The 26,186-nt window shown below is 41.0% G+C and overlaps 1 protein-coding gene across 1 annotated transcript in view; it reads left to right on the top strand.

The window, feature by feature from the left end:
* Window positions 1-26,186, top strand: part of LOC127574444 (collagen alpha-1(XXII) chain-like) — a 241,751-nt gene that overhangs the window by 130,412 nt on the left and 85,153 nt on the right. The window contains exons 17-22 of the mRNA XM_052023460.1: window positions 6,855-6,899; window positions 10,686-10,724; window positions 11,783-11,812; window positions 13,825-13,878; window positions 15,271-15,324; window positions 21,835-21,888. Of these exons, the coding sequence (XP_051879420.1) occupies window positions 6,855-6,899; window positions 10,686-10,724; window positions 11,783-11,812; window positions 13,825-13,878; window positions 15,271-15,324; window positions 21,835-21,888 (276 nt within the window). The remainder of the gene's footprint in view (window positions 1-6,854; window positions 6,900-10,685; window positions 10,725-11,782; window positions 11,813-13,824; window positions 13,879-15,270; window positions 15,325-21,834; window positions 21,889-26,186) is intronic.

Consider the following 26,186-nt stretch of genomic DNA (forward strand, 5'->3'; position numbering starts at 1 on the left):
CATCAAAGCATGGAGTCAGCCTTTGAAAGAAATAGAGTTAAGATGCAGTTTTCCAAACTATTTAGAAAAAAAAGGAAAAGTTGCATTTACAAAGCACATTTCATGACCCCAGGACATTTTTAAACTGCTTGCCAGTGTTTTGTCCTCATGCGGACTTGCACTCTACACTCACTGCATCTTTGATCTCTGCATTGCTCCTTCTGGCAACAAACCACATTAGAAAGTTAATAATCTTTCTCATTTTGCTCTCCCAGGCACAGATGAGCTCAGATTCAGACTCTGACTTGAATTGCAAACAGAAGTACATATTATCAAAGCCAGTTCTCTAGAGTGTTGTTGGCTCTGCCGAATACTAATAGGAAATGGGAATAAGAGATGTGTCCTTTTATGCCAGAAGATTATTTGCTTTTTAATTATATATCACAGTTAATCCAGTGCATGTGGATGGAGAGGATGTGGAAAGACGGACCTGTTTCACTTACAACTATTTTTAGTTTTTTGATTTGGTTTTGGAATGTGAGGAACATCTGCAAGGTTGTTCTGAGTTTCTGAGAGAAGATGGTATAAATAAGTGGATTACTAAGTCATTTCAGGTCACGGGAAAAAAGGTCAATCATATAGGTCAAACCTGATAGGGATGGAAGCTTTCTTTGCCACAGCTTGTTTAGCAATTTGACTGTGTCATGGTCTCTTTAAATAACACCAGCTTCTTTTTTAACTACCAAAGTTTATCATACACTGAATTAAACTCAATCTGCAGTTATGGACTTTGAACACATTAGTTGATTTTATAATCCTAGTTGCCAGATCACTAATTCAATAACTTTATCACTATCAATTAATTCAAATGATTGGCAAACGGGGAATTGCAGGCCTGTATTATCCAGCCAGTACTTCCTTGAAGCATGCTTCCACTTCAAATAATTCCAACCAAGCTCTGTAATTTGGAGGTTCTACAAGTCAAGTCTGTTCCCATTGCAGATGCATTTTTGCCTTGCAGCAGCCATATTCTGCACAAGTGTTAGTGGAAACACTATTGCTTAAAAAGAAAGGATTTTTTAAATTTATATATTTCTCACTTTTTCCTCCTTGTTTCCTCTCTCAGGATCATAGAATGTATATAGCATGGAAGCAGGCCCTTCAGCCCACTGTGTCTATACTGACCATCATCCCTATCTACACTAATCCCACTTGCTTGACTAATTTCCTATCCCTCTATGCCCTGCTCATTCAATTACCTGTCGAGGTGCCCCTGAAATGTTGTTACTGTTTCTGCCTCCAACTCCTCCCTGGCAGCTCATTCCAGATGCCAACTACTCCATGTGTGAAAAAGTTATGCCTCAGATCCTCTTTAAGCCTTCTCCCCTCACCTTAAACCTAAGCCCCACCATGGGAAACAGACATTGGCTATCTACCCCATCTATGTCTCTTATAATTTTATATACTGCTATCATGTCACCTCTCAGCCTCCTTCATTCCAGGGTAAACAGACCTAGCCTCCAATCTCTCCTGATGACTCAAGATTTCCAACCCAGGCAATGTCCTTAGAAGTTGTTTCTGCACACTCTAACTTAATCACATCCTTCCTGTAGTGTGGTGACCAGAACTGTATACAATATTCCAAGTGCAACCTAACCAACATTTTGTACAACTGTAGCATGATTTTCCATCTCTTATACTCAGTGCCTCAGGCAATGAAGGCAAACCTGCCGTACCCCTTCCTCACACTCTTTCTACCTGTGTTCCCATTTTCAGGGAACTATGTATTTGTACTCCAAGGTCTCTCTGTTCAACAACACTCTGCAGGATGCTGCCATTCACTGTGTACGTCGTGCCCTGGTTTAACTTCCGAAACTGCATCATTTTGCACGTCTTGATTTCTTTGACCACTCCAGCTTAACTCATGTGGCACTTAGACACCTGTAGATATTAATGTTGAGCATAAGAATTAGAGCAGGAATGGGGCATCCAGCTCTTTGAACCTGCTTTGCCACTCATCAAGATCATTGTTGATCTTTTACCTTTGTGCTATTTTCCAGCGCCACTCCTATATCCCTTGATTCTCTTAATGCCCAGAAATCCACCTATCCCTGTTTTGAATTTGAACATAATGAATCAGCTGCCACAGCCGCCTAGAGTACAAAATTCCAAAGGTTACCCATCCTCTGAGTGAAGAAATTTCTCTTCGTCTCAGTCCTGAATAGCCTATTCTTTATTCTCCAACTCTGCCCCTTGTCCTGGGCTCTTCAGTCTGGGGAAACATCCTTCCTGCCTCAAGCCTGTCAATTATCTAAGTTTTAAAGAGATCTCCTCTTCTAAACTCTGGAGAACACAGTCCTATTCAATGTCCCCTCATAAGACAATCCCTGGAACCTGCCTAGTGATTCTTCGCTGCGGTCCCATTATGGCAAATACATCTTTTCTTGGATGAGTAGATCAAAACTGTACACATTGCTGCAGTGCAGTCTTACTAAGGCCCTTTGCATCTGCAAAAAGACTTCCTTATTCCTGTAATCAAACCCTCTCATAATAAAGGCTAACATTCTATTTTCCTTCCGAGTCACTTGCTGCACCTGCACCTTGGCCTTCAGTACAAGCATACCCAGGTCCCTTTGAGCATCAACACTACCCAACCTCTCACCCTTCACTCCACTGTTCTGTTACGTGCAAACTAAGCAGCTGACCTCACATTTCCACACATTATATTCTATCTGCCCTGTCCTCACCTACTTATTCAGCTGATCCATATCCCTTTGAAGCCTCTTTACATCCAATATAGTAAGCTCTTCAATTATAGAGGAGCAAAATTACAATTGTCCAAACATTTGGTATTGGTATTGATTTATTATTGTCACTTGTACCGTGGTACAGTGAAAAACTTATCTTGCATACCGTTCGTACAGATCAATTCATTACACAGTGCATTGAGGTAGTACAGGGTCAAAACAATAACAGAATACAGAGTAAAGTGTCGCAGCTGCAGGAAAGTGCATTGCAGATAGCCAATAATGTGCAAGATCATAACAAGGTAGATTGTGAGGTCACAAGTCCATCACACCATATAAGGGAACCATTCAATAGTCGTATCACTGTGGGATAGCCTTTCCAATTTCCTTGTAAAACTATCAGACTGTGGTTATTTAAGGAGAAGTCTATAATTGCCTCAGTAGGATATCTACTCATGGGCAATGTGTCCCCTTGTTAGGGTCATCCATGTTCTGAAAATAAATAATTAAGTCTTGACCTCAACCAATGTCCACACAGGTAATGACTGCCATAGGTTATAGAAATGCCAAATTAATCCATTGGAGAAATCCCTGGATTTTCTTTAAAAGAATCTCAAAGGGATACCTGTGTGAGTTCTGAGCAAGAATACAGATGTGGATGCCGAGAAGATGCGTCCCTTCGATGGGGAAACTGGAACCAGGGACCATTGTTCCAGAATAAGGGGACACCCGTTTAGGACAAAGATGAGATTTTCTTCCCTTAGAGGACCATGAATACTTGGACCTCTCTGCTCCAAGGAGCTTTGGAAGCAGAGTCATTGAACATATTCAAGGCTGAGACAGACAGTTATAGCCAAGTGGGGAGTCGAGGGTTACGGAGATGAGCAAGGAAACAGATTTGATGCCGAATTAGATTAACCACAATCTTTGTGAATGGTGGAACAGGTTCAGGGGTCATATAGCCTAGCCTTGTTCCTATTTCATTAGTGTTTTTTTTAATTGTTCTTAGGCAGTTTTGTACTTAGTTATGATCCTGTACCTTTCTCTCCCTAAGGTACTAAAAGTAATTATAATAATAAAGGTACTTAAAAGCTTACAGTGTTGGAACAGTATTTTCACTATGGCTCTTCTCCATTGAGGTAAGTACCACCATAAACAATGACACAACGAACATTATATGTGATGCATATGTTCCAGTTGCAAGGCAGAGACCTTCTTGTTGACTGGAAGGATAGAAAAGGTCATCTTAACTTGGTACTTCTAGTTAAGGATCACATCACAAGCTATTAGAAACTTGCTAAGGACTGCATATCATTTATAGCTGGCTGTCCATCACATATAAATGAGTAAAGATAGGTCACAATCAGGCCAACAATAGTGGTGCTACTCAGGTTGCAGAAGATTAAGGACATTGCTGGTTTTATGCCAGGACTTTATTTTCCTTCCTGAGGCTATTGATAATATTTTAAAGTAATTGATTCTAACACAATAGAGTAAGCGGAACTGATTAAGCATGAATAAAATCTCAGTAATCAAATGCTAAATTCTACCAGGCAATGTTTTAAAACAAAATAAGTCAGCATTGTTTCACCCTGTACTTGATATTTGAGAATGATTCAAAATAAACCAATTAAATTAATCTGAATGTCAGATTTTGTTTTTAGTTGGCCTAATGGCAGCTGTGTTTTCAAATGGATTGATTATAAAGAGGAGTGTTATCTTTCTGATAACTATATATGGTTGTCGGTATTTTTCCAAGCTACTTGTTGAACAAAAATGAATCAAAGGAAATAAATACATCGCTCAAAAATTTTAATGCAAGCTTATTGTTCAATTTCTGCTTTGCACTGAAGCAGTTATATTCACACAAACTCAATGCAATTGGACTGGAGAAACTGAAATAGTGTTCCCACTCCCAATCATTATCTAATCATGCCACCCTTTCCCCACTTTACACAGTGTTTATGTGAAACAGTGAGTACAAGACTGAATTTGGCTGCGAGTTCCCTGTGATTAAATGGGCTGCTAACATTTGATCTGATGAAATGGGCACTCTTTGGTGTGGTATTGCAGAGCAACTGTTACTACAGTCAACAAATATTGGAGGAGAGTAAAAAAACAAAGCTAAAGAGAAAGATAACAGGCTATGTGGAATCCTTCAACAACAAAATTTACTATTTCTGTTAATCTATCCTTTTCTGGGTGTTGCTGATATGGCCTGCTTTTACTGTGCATCCATAATTGTTCTTGAGGAGGTGGTGGTAAGATACTTTGAATTGCCACAGAGACCAGTTGTAGGATAGATCTGGAGTAGCTGTGACATTTGGAGTAACTTTCCACCCTTCATGAATTTGAGCATCTAAAATGTTGTCACCTGTATTTTAACTCTCACATAAAACAGTTTGCTCATTATCAGATCATACTGACTGAAATCGACCAATGATCTCTATTGACTCACTGTCTACTAATGACTCGATTTTAAGCTTCTCACTCTCACGTTCAAGTCCCTCCATAATCACGCACCTTAATATCTGTACCTACAACACTGAAATAACACAGGAGGGTTCTCACTCCCACATACTACTATTATCTCATGTTCTTCAGACTCTGCCTATTGTTCTTTGCTCAATGCCTTCATTAGTCACTTTTTTTTTCAGCTCCCTGAGCCCTAAACTCTGTAATTTCATATCCAAACCTCTCCACCTCTAATCTTCTGAGATGCTGCCTGTCTCTTGGACCAGGATTTAGAAGGTTAAGAAATAGAAACAGGAGAAGTCATTGAGCCCCTTGTGGCTGTTTCATTTTTTAATAAGATCATGGCTGATCTTTAACCACAGTGCCATTTCCTGCACTAATCCTGCATTGATTCTGTTAATATCTAAAAATCTTTCTATGTCTATCTTGAATATACTTGGTAACTGAGCCTCCACAGACCTGAGTACAGAATTCCAAAGATTCACTCCCTCCAGGTGAAGAAATTTCTTCTCTGCCCTGAATGGCCAACCTCTTATTTTGAGACTGTGAACCCTCATCTAAGGCAACCCAATAAGTGGAAACATCATCCCCTGATCTACTTTTGTTGAGCTCTAAAATATTTTTATAAATTTCAATGAGATCATCTGTCATTTGTTTAAACAGCATAGGCCCAATCTACTTAATCTCTACTCCAACAACAAATGTACCATTTCCAGTAATCAAACTGGTAAACCTTCACTTCACTCCTCCTGCAGGTGCATCCTTTGTTCGTTAAGGGAGACCAAATTTGTACACAATGTGCCAGGTGCAGTCTCACCATGGCCTTACATAATTGGCATGTCTGCTCTTCTGCTCAAATCATCTTGTAATTAAGGCCAGTATACTGTTTGTCTTCTAAATTGCTTGCTGTAGCTACATGACAACTTTCAGTGATTTGTGCACAAGGACACCAGGTTCCTCTGAGCACCCACACCTTTTAATCACCCACCATATGAAAAAACTCCAGGCTTCTATTTCTTCTATCAGACTGAGTGACCTTATATTTTATTCACTTACTCCATCTGCCATATCTTTGCTCATTCGCTTAACCTGTTTATATCCCCTTGAAGCTCTCTGCATTGTCCTCACTTTGTGTCATAAGTAAACTGAGATATATTACTCTTGATCCCCACATACAAATCACTAGTATAGGTCAAGAACAAATGGGCCTCCAGCTTCAATCCCTGCGGCACCTCACTAGTCCGTGCTTGTCAGGCTGAATATGACCTGTTTATTTCTACTGCCTGTTTTCTGTCCTTTAACCAATCCTCAGTCCATACCCCGAATACCATGCTCTGTGATTTTTTATATATATATATTTAATTCTTGTGTGACACCTTATCGAAGACCTTCTGTAAACCCAAATAGACCACATCCACAGGTTCCTCCATACCTATTCTGCTGGTTACAACCTCAACAAACTCTAACAAGTTTGTCAAACATGACTTCCCTTTCATAAATCCACCTTGGCTCTGCCCAATCCTGGTTACCTACCCTCACCTCTTCTTAGTTTCACTTCCAAATTCTGAATGGAAACATCCAGGGGTGCCTTACTCAGTTAACAGTTGTATGTAAAAGGAAGTTATTGTAATTTTATTCTATTCTTATTCACAGGGTGCAACTGGTCTTCCAGGGCTTTCTGGAGATAAAGGAGAAAAAGTAAGTGTTGCAAAAAAAAAGTTGGGGAAAGATAATTAAAATCATTAATGGCGTGGAACATATAAAGTATATGTTTGGGGAAACTGCTCTAGAATTAACCAACTGATCCCATTGCATCTGAAGTTGAAAAATAGGGAGGAAATTAATGCAGCTTAGATGGGGCAGGCACAGTAGTGTAGCAGTTAGCATAATGCTATTACAGCGCCAGCGATCCGGGTTCTGTTTGGGCTTCCTCCGGTTATCCCAGTTTCCTCCCACATTGCAAAGATGTACGGGTTAGGAAGTTGTGGGCATGCTATGTTGGCACCAGAAGTGTGGCGACACTCGTGGGCTGCCCACAGAACACTCTGCGCAAAAAGATGTGGGTTTCGATGTACATGTGACTAATATGAAAAACAAGCAAAATATTGTTGCTGTGGTACTGTGGGTGGAAAAATTCTTCAATTATGGTGACTAATGTGTATAAGCACCTTTGCAGCAAGATACACACTGGTTGTCATTAAATTAAAGCCATTAGCACATGCCTACCCGAAGTAGGCAGTTCATCATGTCTATCAGCCTGCATTGTTTCCACAGGGTTTCAACTCGAAACATCGACAGTTCCTTCTCCCTCACAAATGTTGCTCGACCTGCTGACTTTCTTCAGCAGATTGTGTGTTGCTCCAGATTCCAGCATCTGCAGTCTCTTGTGTCTCCAGCCTGCATTTCTGATTTGATGTCAGTGCTGCTAAATTGGAACCTTTTAATACTTGTTCATAAAATGTGAATGTTACAGGCAATGCCGGCATTTATTGTCCACCTCTAATTGCCCTTGAAGGAAGAGACAATTAAGACTCAATCACATTGATGGTCAGGACTCACATATAGGCTGACTGGGTAAAGGTCAGAGATTTCCTTCCCTAAAAGACATTGATGAGTTTTAAACTACAATCTGTTTAGACTTGTTTTAGTCCCAAAATTACTTTCTTGAACTTAATGTCCCCACTTAACACGACAGGATTTAGAGTCATACAGCACGGAAAAAGGCCCTTCAGCCCAACTCATTCATGCTGACCAAGATGCCCATCCAAGCTTGACCCATTTGCCCACATTTGAAGCATCTCCCTTTAAACCTTTCCGATCATGTATCTGTCCAAATGACTTTTAAGTGTTGTTCTTGTACCTGCCTCAACTTCCTCTGGCAGCTCATTCCATATACGCACCACCCTCTGTGTGAAGAAATTGCCCCTCAGGTTCCTTTAAATTTTTCCCATTTTACCTTATACATATGCCCGCTAGTTCTTGATTCCCCAACCCTGGGAAAAAGACTAGGTGCCCCTGATGATTTTATACACCCCTATAATATCACTCCTCCATCAAGGAAAAAGTCCTAGCCTGCCCAACCTCTCCCTATAACTCAGGCCCTCGAGTCTTGGCAATATCCTCGTAAAGCTTTTCTGTCCTCTTTCAGGCTTAACGGCATCATTCCTATAACAGGGTGACCAACACTGAACACAGCCTCACCAATGTCTTGTATAACTGCAGCATAACATTCCAACTTCTATACTCAGTGCCCTGACTGATGAAGGCTAGCATGCCAGAAGCCTTGTTCACCACCCTGTCTACCTGTGATGCCACTTTCAGGGAACTATGTACTTGTGCTCCGAGGTCCTTCTGTTACAGCACTCCCCAGGGCCCTACCATTCACTGTGAAAGTCCTACCCCAGATATGGACTCATTATCTTTGGATCAATTGTCTGGAATCTTACCAACTAGTTTTGTAACTTAACTACTATGCAACCATATCCCTATATTTAACTTCTGCTGACTTATAAACTGTGTACCATTGAACAAGCATTCAGCAGCAGAAAGGAACCTCCAGCAGCAATATTTAAAAGGATCATCAGCTACTCACAAGCTTATTATTAATTGTTTTTAAATGGCTGCAGCCATGATTATATAAAGGTTTGGTCCCTTCTAGAGTTCTTCAAGTAATCAGAGTTAGGCTTACGGTTTGGTTTAAAGTTACAAGGTGGAGCGTGCAGAAGGAATTTGTCTCATCCACAATGCTCTTGTTCCAAGATAGGATGGAGTGTGACTGGGAAATTGTGTGGATGGCACATTGTATGGGCTGATCTGGTGAACCCTGGATCAGTCATGAGGCAGTGTATATCTCAAGATTTGTAACACTATCCAACCTCATCATTGTGTTTGCTCTTACCATGGGCAGCCAAGAGAAAGAGGGGAAGGAGAAGGACAGGGAAGGGAAGAGGACAATTAAGAGGAGAAAAGAAAGCAAAGAGGCAACTTAAACACCTTTATTCTGATCAGATTCTACTTGAATAACCCACATGAATACTCAACTAATTATCAAATGCCTAGTTCTGATTTAATATTAGAACAATTTCTTACATTCTCTCCAATAATTATTATTGCCATTGCAAACAATGCAATACCTACATCAAAGCTTAGAGTTTTAAAGCAGAGTTTCACAGGTTTTTAAATGTTCTTACAGTGAACTTTACAGTTTTCAGAATGCCAATTTTCAGCCAGAAATCTGTCCTTGGGTTGTAGAGATAAACATGCAATGTAATATCATCTGCACGTTGTACTCCCATTTCCAAAAGTAAGGTCCATTGATTGTGATTTTGATTCAAAAATCTTAGAATTATGGCAAAGTTTACGAACAAATAAGTGGGCAACTGTAACAGCCTTTTGATTCAATGGCTTTGTTAGTGGACTCCTTCTCTAATTAGACTATGGAACAGCCGGAATATAAATTAAAGTCCAGTTAAACCCAATTTTGACCTGTTATCCTGGAAGCTTAATTTTGGCCAAGATAAGGGTCAGAGAGCCCTAATAATCTGAGCAGCAAGTCTGTGGAAATCAGACTTAAAAAATCTACTCCTGCTGTCTCACTGGAGTTACCTGCTGGAAAATACTTGCCTGGATCTCCGATAAGGACATAACTTGCCTCAATTCTGATAAGAATCATTGAGTCATACAGCATGGAGTCGGACCCTTTGTCCCAACTAGTCCATGCCGGCCTAGATTCTCATCTAAGCTCGTCCCATTTGCCCCATACCCCTCTAAGCTTTTCTTGTCCATATATCTGTCCAAGTACCTTTTAAATGTTGTTAATGTACCTGCCTCAACCACTTCCTCTGGCAACTCATTCCATATACTGACCACCCTCTGGGTAAAAAAATTTGCTCCTCAGATTCCAATTAAATCTCTCTCCTTCGACTTTAAACCTATGCCCTCTAGTTCTTGATTCCCCAAGCCTGGGGAAAAGACTGTGTACATTGACTCTATTTGTGCCCCTCATGATTTTATACACCTCTATAAGATCACCCCTCATTCTCCTGCGCTCCAATGAAAAAATTCCCAACTTGCTCAGCCTCTCTCCATAACTCAGTCCCTCGAGTCCTGGCGACATCCTCATTAATCTCCTCTGCACTCTTTCCAGCTTAATGGCTTCTTTTCTTTTGCAGGGTGACCAAAACTGACAACAATATTCCAAATGTCCTCCCACAGTTGAGCAACCTGCCAAAACATATTTGTTCAGCCTCACACATAAGACACTTAGACAATTGATGTATGAACTATGCCTCCTATACCAGCAAGTTCCTGGGGAGAGAAGGAAATAAAGTAGGAAGCAAAAATTGTAGTGTTACTTTTTCAAAATTGATGGAGTTGATGCAATCTGCCTTCTCTTTCATCCTGGGCGATTTATGGAAAGAAGCTTCTCAGCCTCATGCAGATCAATTTTCAGAGATATAATTTGTTTCCTTCGTTATTTTACAGGGAGAAGCTGGACCTCCAGGCCTACCGGGGAGTGTGGTGGTAAGTGTTCAAGCAGTAACGCATAATTGCGATGGGATATAAAATGACCTGTTAAATAAATCAAGGAGTGGGCTGACCCTGCAACAAGGACATTCAGGATTCAGACATTTCAGGATTCAGACATTCCAGGCTTCCCACTCTTTCTATCCGATTGCCTGATTCGGATCAGAGACAATTGGGTTGTTTCCTTTGCCTTTATAAAGAATCCAGACATATAATTACAGCAGGATTTGTGATCTGATGCTAATTCTTTGAGGTAAGTTTATAAGTTTGTGTATATGATATCTCCCTGGGGTACGCGGGAATCCGAATGATTACTAAGTACTTTACATCCCTTTTAAATTTATAAGGCTGCTCCTTTTTTTGCTGATCTTTCAGTTGATAAATATACAATGAGAATCTAAAACAATTGTAGAAGCAACAAGAGAAAAATTCAATTATTTCTGAAGTGATCTTTGGGATGATTAAAGCTTCACATATCTTTAAGCCATTGAATCTAATCTGAACAGTTGGCCTCAGAGGCTGGGGACCTAAAGATGTGGTAGGTCATCAGTTAGCACAATCTAACAAGGCAATACCACTGGTCTCTTGAATTGATGGTAAGTCAGCCAGTGCTACAGCTTATTGATCTACTGGATAGTAAAAGATCCTTTTCTGTACTCTGGTATTGGCACCGGGTGGAGGGGGTAGAGGTCAGAAAATCCAAAGCAAAAGTTGTGCCTAAAATTGACCTGTATTTTCCAGGCAATGCAAAAGGGTCTCCAATCCGGCACACACTCCAATCCAGCCTCTAACTTGATGAACATTGCAAACTATTAACACTACTTTTAAACATTTTCAGAATGTAGTATTGCCTCTTTCTGGTGTTTAATTATGTTGCAATTATTTTAGCAATGTTTTATTGATTTCAGAGAAGCATCAAATGTAATCCAGATACCATCACAGTTTGATAAAGTCAGACTCAACAATTTTAGAGAAATCTCACTTTAAATTTCAACCTTTTGCACTTGTTTCTCAGTTTTGACCTTGTTAACTAACTGTTCCATGTTTTCCTTCAGGGGGAGTATGATGGCTTAAAAGGAGAACGAGTAAGTGTAATGCTAGCATATTGTTAACATGCAGTTGCCAAAAGGAAATATGACCTTGACCTTACATTGGAGCTTTATTCAAGGTGGCTGTGCATTACTGGCTAACAACTCTTCAACTTTCAATGGAATTATCCACAGATGTAGTGCTGTGTAAGAGGGAGTTTGTGCTGCCTCGTACACAGGTTCCATTACCGAGGCAGCAAGTAGTACAAGGCGTAGTGCTGCTGCCACACAGCTACAGTCACCCAGGTTCAATTCTGACTTTGGGTGCTATCGGAGTGGAGTTTGCACATTCTTCCTGTGACGGCATGAGTTTCCTCTGAGAGCTCCAGTTTCCTCCCAGAATCCAAAGACATGTGGTCAGGTAATTGCCTTTGGTGTAGATGGGTGACAGGAGAATCAGGGAGGAGTTGATGGGCATGTGAAAGAGAAAGGTTACAGGAAAATAAGTGGGGGAATGGGACAGGTAGAACAAGCCTTTGGAAGAATATGGACCAAACGTGGGCAAATGGGATAGCTTAGATAAGCAACTTGATTAGCATGAAGGAGTTGGGCTGAAGGGCTGTATTCCTCTATGACCAGAGGGGAAACAGAAACAAAAAATGACTGAGTGTGAACAGTAGGGCCCTAGGGAGTAGCGTGGAATGGAAGGACTGAGGAGTACAAGTACATTGTTCCCTGAAAAGTGGTGTCACAGGTAGACAGGGTGGTTAAGGTTTTTGGCATGCTGGCTTTCATCAGTCAGGGCACTGATTCTAGGAGTTGAGACGTTATGTTGCAGTTGTATGAGATGTTGGTAAGGCTGCATCTGGAGTATTGTGTACAGTTTTGACTACACTGCTTATAGACTCAAGAGCCTTATAACAGCAGGGTAGAAGCTGTCCTTGAGCCTGATAGTACGTATTCTCAAGCTTTTGTATCTTCTGCCTAATGGGAGGGGAAGGAAGAGGGAATGACCAGAGTGGGAGGGGGCCTTGATTATGTTGGCTACTTTCTCAAGGCTGCAGGAAGTGTAGACAGAGTCAGTGCAGGGGAGGCTGGTTTCAGGCTGTGGGAGACTAGGCTGTGTTCACAACTTTTGCAGTCTTGAGCAGAGTAGTTGCCACACCAAGCAAGTAAATATTGCTGATGGTCATCAGGGACATGTAGAATTTCTGAGGAAATAGAAGTGCTGGTGTGCTTTCTTGGCTATAACATCCATGTACCTGGACCAGGATAAATTGTTGGTGATATTTACACCAAAGAACATGAAGCTGTCAACCATCTCCACCTCAGCACCATTGATACATGTAGGGGTCTGTGCTCTACCCTGCTTCCTGAAGTCAATGACAAGCTCTTTTGGTTTGCTGACATTGAGGGAAATGTTGTTATCCTGACACCATAGAAGTGCTGGTGTGCTTTCTTGGCCATAACATCCATGTACCTGGACCAGGATAAATTGTTGGTGATATTTACACCAAAGAACATGAAGCTGTCAACCATCTCTATTTCTGAGGAAATAGAAGTGCTGGTGTGCTTTCTTGGCCATAACATCCATGTACCTGGACCAGGATAAATTGTTGGTGATATTTACACCAAAGAACATGAAGCTGTCAACCATCTCCACCTCAGCACCATTGATACATGTAGGGGTCTGTGCTCTACCCTGCTTCCTGAAGTCAATGACAAGCTCTTTTGGTTTGCTGACATTGAGGGAAATGTTGTTATCCTGACACCATGCCACCAGGCTCTCTATCCCCTTCCTGTACTCCGTCTCGTCATTGTTTGAGATCCGGCCCACACGGTGGTGTCATCTGCAAACTTGTAGATGGAGTTAGATCAGAATCTGGTCACACAGTTGTGATCATGGACAGTTATGTGGATAGGGAAGATTTAGAGGGATATGGACCAAACACGGGCAAATGGGACTGGCTGAGATGGGCATCCTGGTTGGCATGGACATATTGGGCTGAAGGGCCTGTTTCCGTGTTGTATGACTCTATGGCTAAATATAATGTGTTTTGCCTTTCCAGGGTGAGCCAGGACCTCGGGGCTTCCCAGGTTTGTCAGGCCCTCCAGGACCTATGGTAAGTGTTTTCATTGTTTACAAGGAAGAAATTTGAGTTATTGCTCAACATTGCAGCATTATCACAAATGAAAGCTTAATTCCTCTCATCCACTGTGTGTGTGTGTGACTATGTGTATTATCGTAATAGAAAGTGTCAGGTAATTCCTGCCAATGACATAGGCCTTCAAACTACAATTAGAAGCAGATATTATGTTGATGTTAAACCGCAGAAGAAAACACTACAATAGCAAAGGAAGAATACTTAACCATATGCACAGGTTTAATCTATGTGGCAGATCCTGGAAAGCAACACGGAGGTGATAGTGGAGTGGCACAGTGTGTAACAGATAAAGCTAATGCCTCTCGGTATCAATGATGTGGGTTTAATCCTGAACTCCGGTGCTGCCTGTGTGGAGTTAGCAAGTTCTCCCTGTGGCTGCACAGTGCTCTGGTTTCTTCCCATATTCCAAAGGTGTGCTGATTGGTCAGTTAATTAGTCACTGTAAATTTTCACTGGCACGGGAGGTTGGTAGGAAAGTCAGGATGGAGCTGATGAGAAAGTGAAGGAGTATGTCTTATTGGGAAATAAGTGGGGGAATGGCATCACCCCAAGAGCCAGAATAGATGTGATAGACCTAACAGCATTCTTCAATACTGTAGGATCATATATGAGAATGAAGATTTTGGAGTGGGGAAATTGGTGATGATGCCTGCAGTGATGCACAAAACTAAAATTTGAGGACGTATCAAAATTGATGTTTTTTTTCCTAAAATCTCAAATGGCCACTTTAGAAACATGTGGTGTTTGAAGGACAAAACACCTTTGTGTACCCCTTCTGGGCTCAGTTTGATACAATATAGGAAGCTGCAGAACAACAGGGTGGGCAGGCACGGTGGTGTAGCGGTTAGCGTAACGCTTTACAACCGCCAGCGACCCAGGTTCGATTCCGGCCGCTGTCTGTAAGGAGTTTGTATGAAAGACGTACAGGTTAGGAAGTTGTGGGCATGCTATGTTGGTGCCGGAAGCGTGGCGACACTTGCGGGCTGCCCCCAGAACACTCCACGCAAAAGGATGCATTTCACTGTGTGTTTTGATGTACGTGTGACTAAGAAAGAAATCTTATCTTATCTCATTGTAATTCATTTGGAGACCATGCATACATTTGTCTTGGATCAAAATTGCTTATTCTAAAATGAGCAAAAAAAAATCTGTCAAAATGCATGGTGCAACAAAGCTGCTGTGAAACACAAACTATACGCCTGTCTCAATGGATCAGGATGGTTAGTAATTGCTCTCCAGGGGAAGAAAGGAATCCATAGAGAAATAACCTGGGGCAACTCTCATGAACTTTCACAGTAGGCAGGTCAATAGGATTAATAAAATATTGTATGCTTTGTTTTCTAATCTCAGGGTCCTCCCGGTCTGGATGGCATTGCTGGAAAACCGGGTCCACAAGGTCAAAGGGTATGTAAATAATTAAATCCCACAGTGTTAAAATCAACACCCTTTCAACTGGAGGCAGAATGTGGAGTGTGGAATTCTGCAAGATGGCTCCATGTAGTGGCAATTTCGATCAGATTCAATTTCTCTGTAGATTTAGATTTTCTTTTAAATAGTGGTGCTATTATTTTCAGCAACAAAGCTTGTTAGTCTCGGGAGATGGAAGATGCCTAATGACCAAAGTGGGGTGGAAATGAGTCACACAGATCTTTGGTACTCTGCTAGTCTATTTGCACCAGGAAGTGATAGTCTTTTCTCATCAAGATTGCTAACTTTCACAATTGACTGACTACTCCTCTTAAGTGATCAACAAAGAAGAAGTTGGACATCAAACTTGGGCTTGGCCATGTTTGCTTATTTCCTCCTTTGTGGTCAAAGAGTTCAGCAATAATTCACCACCTAGTCCCAAGCCAAGGAATAGTGGGGAGGTCAGAAACCGAATTGGGGAACTCTGCTGATGTTAGTGGATGGTAGGAGAAGCAGGGGAAGGTTAATAAGCATGTGAAAGTGAATACATTACAGGGAAATAAGTGGGGGAGTGGGATTGATCATTATGTGAATGAGAAAAAGTGGTTAAAATTGACTTCCTTGTGCATCACTTGCTTCAGTACCCTGTTCCACCGCAGCCCCACCCCTGTTCCCTCGCCACATCCACTCATCCTGCATTTGCTTCTTGCCTTTGTGTAAGGTGCTACAGTATCCAACTTCAATCCATCAACTAGAGTCAACACTTTCAAGGGAGAAGGGCAAAAAACTGAGAGAGAAACATTTTGAAACTGAGCAGCACAGATCTATCCCTAAAGATGAATAACCTAGAATACCTAAAATTGCCCAGAACATGGACTACAAAATGGGCCATTTGAAATCAACAGCCCATGCTGTGTGCATGATCCAGATGTAGTTCTTCTTCAACAGTGGAAATTCATTGAAACAGAAAGCAATGCCAGTAAAACTCCAATAGTCTGCTGTCCAATTATTTGGATATCCCAATGGTTCAATATTTGGCCCACTGGGAAGTGTTTCTCCCACTCCCTTTAAACTCACAGGGCCCCTGTTTCCAGCACTCCCTTTAAACCTACTGGTTTCATGAGAAAATTTATTATACTACAATGTGTATTAGGGTATTAATGGTAATAGGATGCAACTATCCAGAAAATCTCCCAGCCCAGCTTTACTAAAATCCCGAATGCACCAGGTTAACAGAGGTTTGGCGTGCTGAGCTTTGAGAAAGCTGGTTTAACATTGAGTGCATGGTGGTAAAATAAAGATTGTGTGTAAACCATGTTTTATCACTTTGCTGCCAATGTCAGTGCCATAAATATATTTAAAAATTCAAAGTCCTTTTATCATGATCAACATTTCTATGATGATGTGATATCACAATCTAGACATCTGCACTGTATGTTCCAATGATTCTCTCAAATTGCTTCCCAACAGGTGGCCCTTCCATGCTGCTGAGCTACGGAATGCCACCTCTGGCCATACAACCACTCTAAAAGGGAAACTGGACAAAAACGTGAAGGAAACAGGAATATTGAGCTCTGTTTGTGCAATTAATTGAAGAACAATAAGAGGAAGGCCCTCTGAGTGTAAACATGAGCATTGACCAGTTGAGCCAAAAGCCCAGTTCTCTGTAAAATTCTATGCAAAATTCCCTTCCATATCATGAACATGTGAATTGATTCTTTCTTCTTTCTTTCACTGATATTGCAACCACAGAATGAAATTCCATCATGCCTCACTCAAAGTTGCTGCCTCTTCCCTTGTGTGTAGTGTTTTGTCTGCTCTGTTCCATCACTGATTTTGGTCCTTCTGCTGTTCCTTTTAGGGAAGGAAGGGTGATCGAGGACTGCCTGGTATACAGGGAATCACTGGATCCCCAGTGAGTGGTAAACTCCTGAGAGTTTTATATTACTTCCAGAGTATTGTACTGCTGTTACTCTAGAGTATGCTAATACTTCTAGGGTATAGTTATGAATCAGAATCCTGGCTTTTAAATCTGCATAATATAGTTTGATTTATAACAAGATTTTAAAGTACAGAATAGTTTAACTGAAAGCTGTGGGGCTACTTACTTTGGGGTCAGCTTTGGCTTATTGGTAAACCTTGTATCTTTGAATAAAAAAAAGCTTTTTATCCAGAGATTTGTGCGCACAATCTGACTTGGAGTTCTAAATTGTCAGAGCTAGCATCTGTCAGAGGGAACATTAAATTGATGCCACATCAAAGATGATATACAAATAATATGCTTCTGTTTGAAGATGACTTGGGGTTCTTTACCATGATGAAAATTTCATTGACCACAGTGGAATTAAATATTCCCCATTGAGAATTATGAGTAGCTCCTCCAGATTCAATGCAGCATTGAAGTTGATTAGATAGAATAGTAACAACCAAGTACTCTGTGTGATACATATTAAACCTAGCATCTTCCTTGACTGCATAGTGTAACGTGACTGTAAAAGAATCAACCCAAAGTGGGAAAGTGGAGATGATGTGGAAATTCAGACACAATGCCACTGAATGAGGGCCCTGTAGCTCATCCCTGCTCCAATTTCTTCTGTTATCATGTAATGGAGTCATACCATGGAAACAAGCCCTTCGGCCCAACTCGTCCATGCCGACCAAGATGTCCATCTCAGCTAGTCCCATTTGCCTGTTTTTGGCCCATGTCCCTCTAAACCCATCATATCCCTGTACTTAAATCTCTCAACTAGGTGCATTTCACAAATGAACCATTACGGAGCCAACCCAGGGCATTCACAAACTGCTACTTTATTTTGTGTGCAAGAAACAGTACAATGAAATTATTGTCTTTCATGGGAGAGCCTTGATTGAGATTATGCTGACAATTGAGCCTGAGCACCAAAAGTCTTCCTTGTTAGACTCCAATCGGAATTAACAATTTCACTCTGGGATGTGGAAGATGGAAAATTATCACACCTTTGCCATCAGGGTGACCTCTGAAATTGGGGCTAACATGTTGCTGGAGTGAGTAAAGGAACTGTGATGCTGGATTACCAGTGTTTGATGTTGACATTGAAGAATGAAATGTAAAGTGTTCTACTTCCAAGCACTACTATTTACCACAGTAAGGTAACATACACAGAAATGTTAAAAGAAAATGTATTTGGTTGCTGCTCGATAAGTTGTAACATCACTTAGGAATGTTTCTATTTTATTTTACAAAATGACAGTGAATGGTCCCCAAACTATTCTCTTTTTTACATATCAGCAAAAATGTAAGTTTCACAATTACCTTGCAAGGAATACTTTTAGATAAACTTGTGAGCATTACGAATGGAAAGACTGAAGCTAGATCATCTCCAAAGGAAATGCTGCCATCTCACGGTCAAGAATTGCAAAGTAAACTGTTCCCACAGAATTAATTCATAGTATCACAGTGCCATACAGCACAGGAACAGGCCCTTCCATCAACCATGTCTGTGCCGCCCTTATACCTATCTACACTAATCCCATGGTTTCTGCTTCACTCTGCTGTGTCCGTACCCTCTTCACACTGCCTGGCCCACTCCCAACCGCGCTGCTCTTCCTGCTTCACTCTGTGACCCATCACTCCATGGTTAGTTGCTCCTTCGCTTAGTCCATCCCTCCTGCTGGTTCACCGTCTGCGGTCCACTAGGTCATCGCCCTTTCAGGTCCACCTGAGCCCCGCCCTGCCATCTCCCTTTCAGGTCCACTGGGCCTGACCCTGCCTCTGCCCCTTCAGGTCCGCCTGAGCTTCTCCCTGCCGGCTCAGCACCCATTTTGCCAGATCCGTCCCAGATCATCCTTCTCCCTCTGCGCTTATCCATGCCGCCTGCTGCCTCTGGCCCCTCATAGTTCACTCTCACTTCGTGCTGCCTTCAGACTTATCTGGTTCATGCTTCACCTGACCTGGTGCGCCCTGCACCGCTTCACATTTCACAGTCCACTTCCAATCGTGCTGCTCTTCCTGCTTAAGCCTGCAGCCCGTCCCTGTTGTGCGCCCCTTGGTTAGTTGCTCCTTCGCTCAGTCCATCCCTGCTCCTGGTTCACCCTCCATGGTCCACTAGCCAACACCCATTCAAGACCGCTTGGTTCCAGCCTGCCTTCTCACCTTTAGGTCCATTTGAACTCCAGCTTGTTGCTGATTTTGGGAGTGACAGCTGGTAGCAGCGGACTGGGCATCTATTATACACTCCACTGGCTTCTCTGAACATTTGTAATCGTGAAATTACACTATAGGGTAGAAATAGGTATGTATTTACACTTAGCAACTGGATTCCCCCTAAATTTGTTGCCCTAAGCAGGTCCCATGTGCAGTGCCCACACCAAACTGGAAGTCAGCAGAAAAAAAATAACTCTGACACATCCTTGCTTTAATAAATCTTTATTATCGTTAATTTTAAGTGCTAAAACATGACTTGCACATTTCAGGGTCACTGCTGCTTGCTAAGCTCACAGCAATGATATCATATTCTCCAAGAATAACAGCTTGGGGCTCTTGGGGAAGACTCACTCAGAGCGTGGAGTTGCCCAATCGTATCCCATGGCCATGGGTAGTCCCAAGCCCCTGTCATAAGCTACAGTCATCAGGTTCACACATTAAGGGATCTGTGAACTGCTGTTATCACTTCACAAGAGCTGCAATCTCTGCCAAGGCCTGGCAGCAAAGCATTTTTATTTAAGTAAAAAGTGCAGGGCATGATCTTTAGCAAAGAAAAACAATAACCTGGAGGAACATTTTAAATCAGGCATTGTTCACGATGTTGAACAATGAGTTAATAACGATGTGTATGTTGAACTGTGAGTTAATAAGGTGGTCATAAATTGCAAAGTTTTGATCCAATTTATGTCAGGAATTAATTAATGAGTACTGTGAATGTTGATGACATCATTACATGCGCAAAACATGATGAGGAAATGACATCAGCATTAGGCTGAATAGAGGAAGGAAATACCTGGTCCAATTTCCCAGTTGGCTGGATTTCACGAGGATATCTGTGGCACAATTTCAAAGCATGCACAAAATTGTTTTTATGCAGGATTCACACATAAAAAGGTGCGGACTGGTCCAATTTCTGGATGTTAATTCTTTCATCGCAAATATGTGTTGGGATTTGGGAGATCTGGATATGTGGTTCAAGCATGTATATGGAGTTGTAGTACAGGTCAGCCACACTGGGACTACATTCATCAAGTCCATTGTGTGTGACTCCAGTAGAAATGCTAGCAGGTTTAAAATAAATTAGTTAGTAGTCTGTTAATCCAAATGGCAAGTTAACATGATACAGTCATATTGATTACTTATTTGTCACATGGCATAATTTCATGTACAAAAAATGCAAAGTTAAGTACAGATGTGTAACCATTTTGCTCACCCTTTCCCCTCCATCCCATCCCAACTACCTTATGTTTCATGTTTCCTTTTGACATACAAGAAGACCATCGAGTCTGTGCCAGCTCACAGAGCTACCCATTCCCTTCAATCTATTCTCCCCACATTCCCATCAATTCTGCTACTCATACTACACTAAGGGTGATTAACAGTGGCCAATTCATTCTCCAATTGGCGTGTCTTTGGGAAATGGGAGAAAACTGGATTCCCCAGAGGAAACCGACACTGGGAGAACATGCAAAATGCACATAGATAGGATAGAACCCAGTGTGCTGGAGCTGTGAGGCAGCAGCTCTACCAGCTATGCCACTGTGCATCCTATTTGAATAACCTTACTGGCATTAGGTATTAATTTTGGTGTTAATTTTTAGTTATTAATTTTGATGTTGAGTCTTTCATGGGTCATGAACTCATGCCTCTTTATAATCTCTTGTGGTAAAACTTGAGATAGTAATCAAGATCTATCTCCATACTACCATACATCTTTGTGAGATGCAGCATTATTTAGCTCCCTTCAAGGGTGTAGACTTGAGTCTTTGAGTGAGAGTTGAAAGTCCTGAACACAGGAATTCAGGCCAGTAGTCTTTCCTTACAAAAATTCCAGAACTCCAATAAGTCTTATCTGCAAATGCACTTCAAGCTCTTGCAATGGCACTTTGGAATAAATGTTCATTCTATTATGATTTCTCACAAATTTGTTTTCAACTCCCAACCATAACATGTTGATTGTCAACTGGCATGATGATGGATAGGTGCCAATTACACCCAGGCAGATTGGTCAAGTGACTGTGCATATATAAATTTAGACAATTATTTGTACAATATTTGAAGTTATAAAGATATCACAGCCAAGCTCAAGTGTCTCTATGTAACATCCACATGAATATCCCTTCTTGCCACTGTCACTGACCAGGAACTGATTATTCACCTCCACAGGACACTGATGTTCCTCTTGCCATCCTGGGTGTGGTCAACTGACCGTGGGTTTGGCCTGAAACGTTTCTAGTTTGAGAGGCTCAACCATTCACCAGATTAATTCACTGAGTTATTGGGGAAATGGAAAATGAAGTATTTGCTTTGTTTCATTTATCCAGGGTATTAAAGGAGAGGCTGGTATTCCAGGAGCACCAGGACATCCTGGAGAACAGGTAAGAAGGATTGTGCACATTATCTATCCAACCAAGAGAAATATTATTATAGTAGAGAATAAGTCAACATTAACTATCATTTGAGTCAGTCAATACTGAGTGACTGTGCTTCCCTTTTAATAACATTGTTTACTTTTGTCAAATTGAAAAACAGGGTTAGGGTTATTTAAAGGTCGTAATGTTAAATGTGGGCCATTAAATTCAATGCTAATCATTAAACTTGCACTTGTATTCATACTTATTTACAATATTTTATGTGTTAAGTCAGAGGATAAATGAGCCAATAATGTGTCAGAGAGAGGAATCCGGGCATCTGGAACCAAAGCAAGTAGGAAAAATCAACTGACTATTTTTTTTTAATATATCCAGTCAAAGAATTGTGAAATGAGCAGTGTAAGAATTGGGGGAAAAAAAGTGTGCAAATTGGAATCGGTTATCCAAAAGCCAAATTTGGAACTGAAGAAGTAAGAAAAGATTAGCTCAAGTGAGAGCAAAAAAAGAAACAGGCAAAAAAAAAGTAAAGCAACATTTTTAAAATAAAAGAAGTCTCCAATCTTAAAATCTGAAGGATTAAGACTCCACACAGTATACTCTCAATCATCTGGCATCCATGGGGAATGGGGGTGTCAGTTACATGAATATGTGTTTGCATGGGAGTTACATAGAACAATACATCACCAGAACAGACCCTTCAACCATGATACTCAAAACTAAATTACTGTACAACACACAGAAGCATTCTGTGCATAAACCTTGAAATAAATTGATAAACTTTATGTCATACTCCTTACTCTTTTAAGTTAACAATATTTTACACTGCAATTCTATATTTTAAGGGTAAACAGTATTAATGTAAAATGAGGAAAAAATAAATCAAATGAATGATTGTACTCACTGTCACATTAAGTGCCAAATCTTTAAAGTGGATGTTGCTGCTAATCAGCCTACAACTGCACTGCCCCTGTGTGTAAATATAAATGAACAAAAAAAACATCTTTTCATGCTTATTTTGCAAAACATTCAAAATAAAATTCACTGTTTGAACTTAATTTCATAAAAACAATCTTATTTAGGCTACACATAGACTTTCACGCATTGCACAGCCTGGGTTCGGTTACCACTTAAACTAAAATCACTTAATTCTCAGAATCAGAATCAGGTTTATTATCACTGAATTATATGATGTAAAATTTGTTTTGCGGCAGCAGTACCATGCAAAAACATAAAATTACTATAAATTATAAAGTAATTAAATAGTGCAGAAAAAGGAATAATGAACTAGTGATCATGGGTTCATGGACCATTCAGAAATCTGATGGTGGAGGGGAAGAAGCTGTTCCTAAATCATTGAGTGTGGGTCTTCAGGCTCCTGTACCTCCTTGCCGATGGTAGTAATGAGAAGAGGACACAGCCCAGATGGTGAGGGTCTTTAGTGATGGATGCCCCCTTCTCGAGGCACCATCTCTTGAAGATGTCCTCGCCGATGGGGGAGTTGTGCCCATGATGAAGTTGGCTGAGTCTTGTGCCGCAAGGGTCGGTGTTGGGGCCTCTCCTTTTTACCTTGTACATCAATGATTTGGATGATGGAATAAATGGTTGTGTGGCTAAGTTTGCGGATGACACCAAGATAAGTGGAGGAGTAGGGAGCATAGAGGAAATAGAAAGAATGCAGAGGGACCTAGACAGTTTAGGAGAATGGGCAAGGAAATGGCAGATGAGATTCAATGTTGAGAAATGTGCAGTTGTACACTTTGGAAGTAGAAATAAGCGGGTAGATTATTATCTAGAAGGAGAGAAGATTGATAGTGCGGTAGTACAAAGGGACTTGGGGGTACTTATACAAGATACCTTAAAAGTTAACCACCAGGTTGGATCGGTGGTTAAGAAAGCGAATGCTATGTTGGCATTCATCTCGAGAGGTATAGTGTATAAAAGTAAGGAAGTGTTGATGAGGCTCTACGGGGCGCTAGTGAGGCCTCATTTGGAATACTGTGCGCAGTTTTGGGCCCCGCATCTTAGGAAGGATGTGCTGACGTTGGAGAGGGTTCAGAGGAGATTTACGAGAATGATTCCAGGAATGAAAGGGCTTAAGTACGATGAGCGTTTGTCGGCTCTTGGACTGTACTCGCTGGAGTACAGAAGGATGAGAGGGGACCTCGTAGCGACATTTAAAATGTTGACAGGTAAGGATAGAGTAGATGTGGCTAGGCTGTTTCCCTTGGTGGGCGTGTCCAGGACCAGAGGGCACAATCTTAGAATTAGAGGGTACAGTTTCAAGACAGAGATGAGGAGAAGTTTCTTTACCCAGAGGGTGGTGAAATTGTGGAACTCCTTGCCACGCACAGCAGTGGAGGCCAGATCAGTGGGGGTGTTCAAGGAGGAGATAGACAGATATCTAAATAGTCAGGGTATCAAGGGATATGGGGATAAGGCTGGCAAATGGGATTAGAATAGTTTTTTTTTCTCTCTCTTTTTTTCCCACCCCATTTCTTTTTCCCTTTTCCTTGGAGCAGACTCGATGGGCCGAATGGCCTGCTTCTGCTCCCTTATCTTGTGATCTTGTGAACCTTCTACAGCCCCTTGCAATCCTGTGCATTGGAGCCTCCATACCAGGCTGTGATGCCACCAGTCAGAATGTTCTCCACTGTACATCTGTAGAAACTTGCAAGAGTCTGGTGACATATCAAATCTCCTTAAACTCCTAACAAAGTAGAGCCGCTGGCGTGCCTTCTCCGTGATTGCATCAATGTGTTGGGCCAAAAGGGCAGTACAATTTATTTGCTGTCTTCTGAATACTCTCATGGTATTTCATCAGGTTTAATAGAACTTTTATGAGTCAAAATAGAAGGCTAAGGAGATTTAGGCTTACTAGCCTTCTTGAATTGATCCCTAATGTACGCATTGCTTGCATGCTTTCCTACTTTCAAGCGAAAAGTGTGAATGAAGAAGGTGAAACTGCCCTGAGATAGATGTGCCCTCTGATTTCATTGAGGAAAACCAATCATAGAAACCATAATCAAGATCATTAAGCCTAGCTTTATGCATTGTATGGTGCTTTTAAATATTTTTATCACTCTCTGAGTTCAGGAAAGGATCTTTAAGCTTTGCATTTTGTGATTTAATGTTACAATCATTGAGGAACCTCTATCATGAGAACAGTATGATTTTCTCCTTTTTCCAGTCTCTTATGTATTTCCATTTTACATTTGAATATTAGAGCAATGTTTTTCCACTTTGTACCTTTACCAGAAGTATTCTTCTCTAACATAGTGAATAAATGGGAGAAATACAGTAGAGTTTATGAAACACAATTGGAACCAAACACCTCTTGTAAACGCACAAGAGGGATGGAGGGCAGGCTGTTGTGCTGTAGACTGATGGAGAGTGCACATACACAAAATTGAATCGGAACCTGGCGTGCCAAATTCAAATTTACATTCTTGAAACAACTTTATGAAATTGTTTAATACTTAGAAATTTTGGCAGGTTGCATGAGAATTGTGAGTGGATAAATACCAAATAAAAGGGAGTTTACTGTAATATAATTTTCCCAATGCCACTTATTAAAAGCGTTTTTTCATTTACAATAATGAATTTGGTTTGCACAGATATGGTTACTTCACACTATTCAGTGCATTTCAATTGGACAAGAAGATTCCATTTTTGCAACATTAACTGTGGAGCAGTGCAACTCATCCAACGACTTCTGCATTTTTTGCCATAGATCCTTTCTCTCACATAAATTTTGCTGTGCAAAATAGTAACAAACTCCACTAGAACCATAGAACAATATAGGCCCTTCAGCTCACCATGTTATGCCGACCTTCAAACCACTCCTAAGACTATCTAACCCCTTCCTCCCACATATCCCTCTATCTTAAATTCCTCACCATATTTTTGCCAGCAAGTTATCTTCTAAAATTGAACAATCCACAATGTGGCTTCCAACTTTACTCTGTAAAACCCTGTCTAAAGAGTTAGCTAGCAAGTATGATGAAGAGGCAGCTTTTGTGCAATTTTTAAAAAGGTGATGGAGAATTAACGAATCATTTTACATCTCCTGATATTTATTTTCATTAACTTCACTGTTTTATTAGCTAATCCAGTATGTGCCTGGGGTTACTTCAGCTTTAGTTTTTCACAGCTGAAGTTCATGCTGTATAGATTTGAGTAAGTGTGGTATGGTTTTAAATTACGGTATTAGAAAGAAAGGAAATACATGGTTGTTCTCAAAGGCGATGAATTTTCAGACGTCTACTGGTTAACTTAGAGAATGTTAGGAGGTAGACCTTCCGTCA

The sequence above is a fragment of the Pristis pectinata genome, chromosome 9 (assembly GCF_009764475.1).
Source record: "Pristis pectinata isolate sPriPec2 chromosome 9, sPriPec2.1.pri, whole genome shotgun sequence".
Taxonomy (NCBI): Eukaryota; Metazoa; Chordata; class Chondrichthyes; order Rhinopristiformes; family Pristidae; genus Pristis; species Pristis pectinata.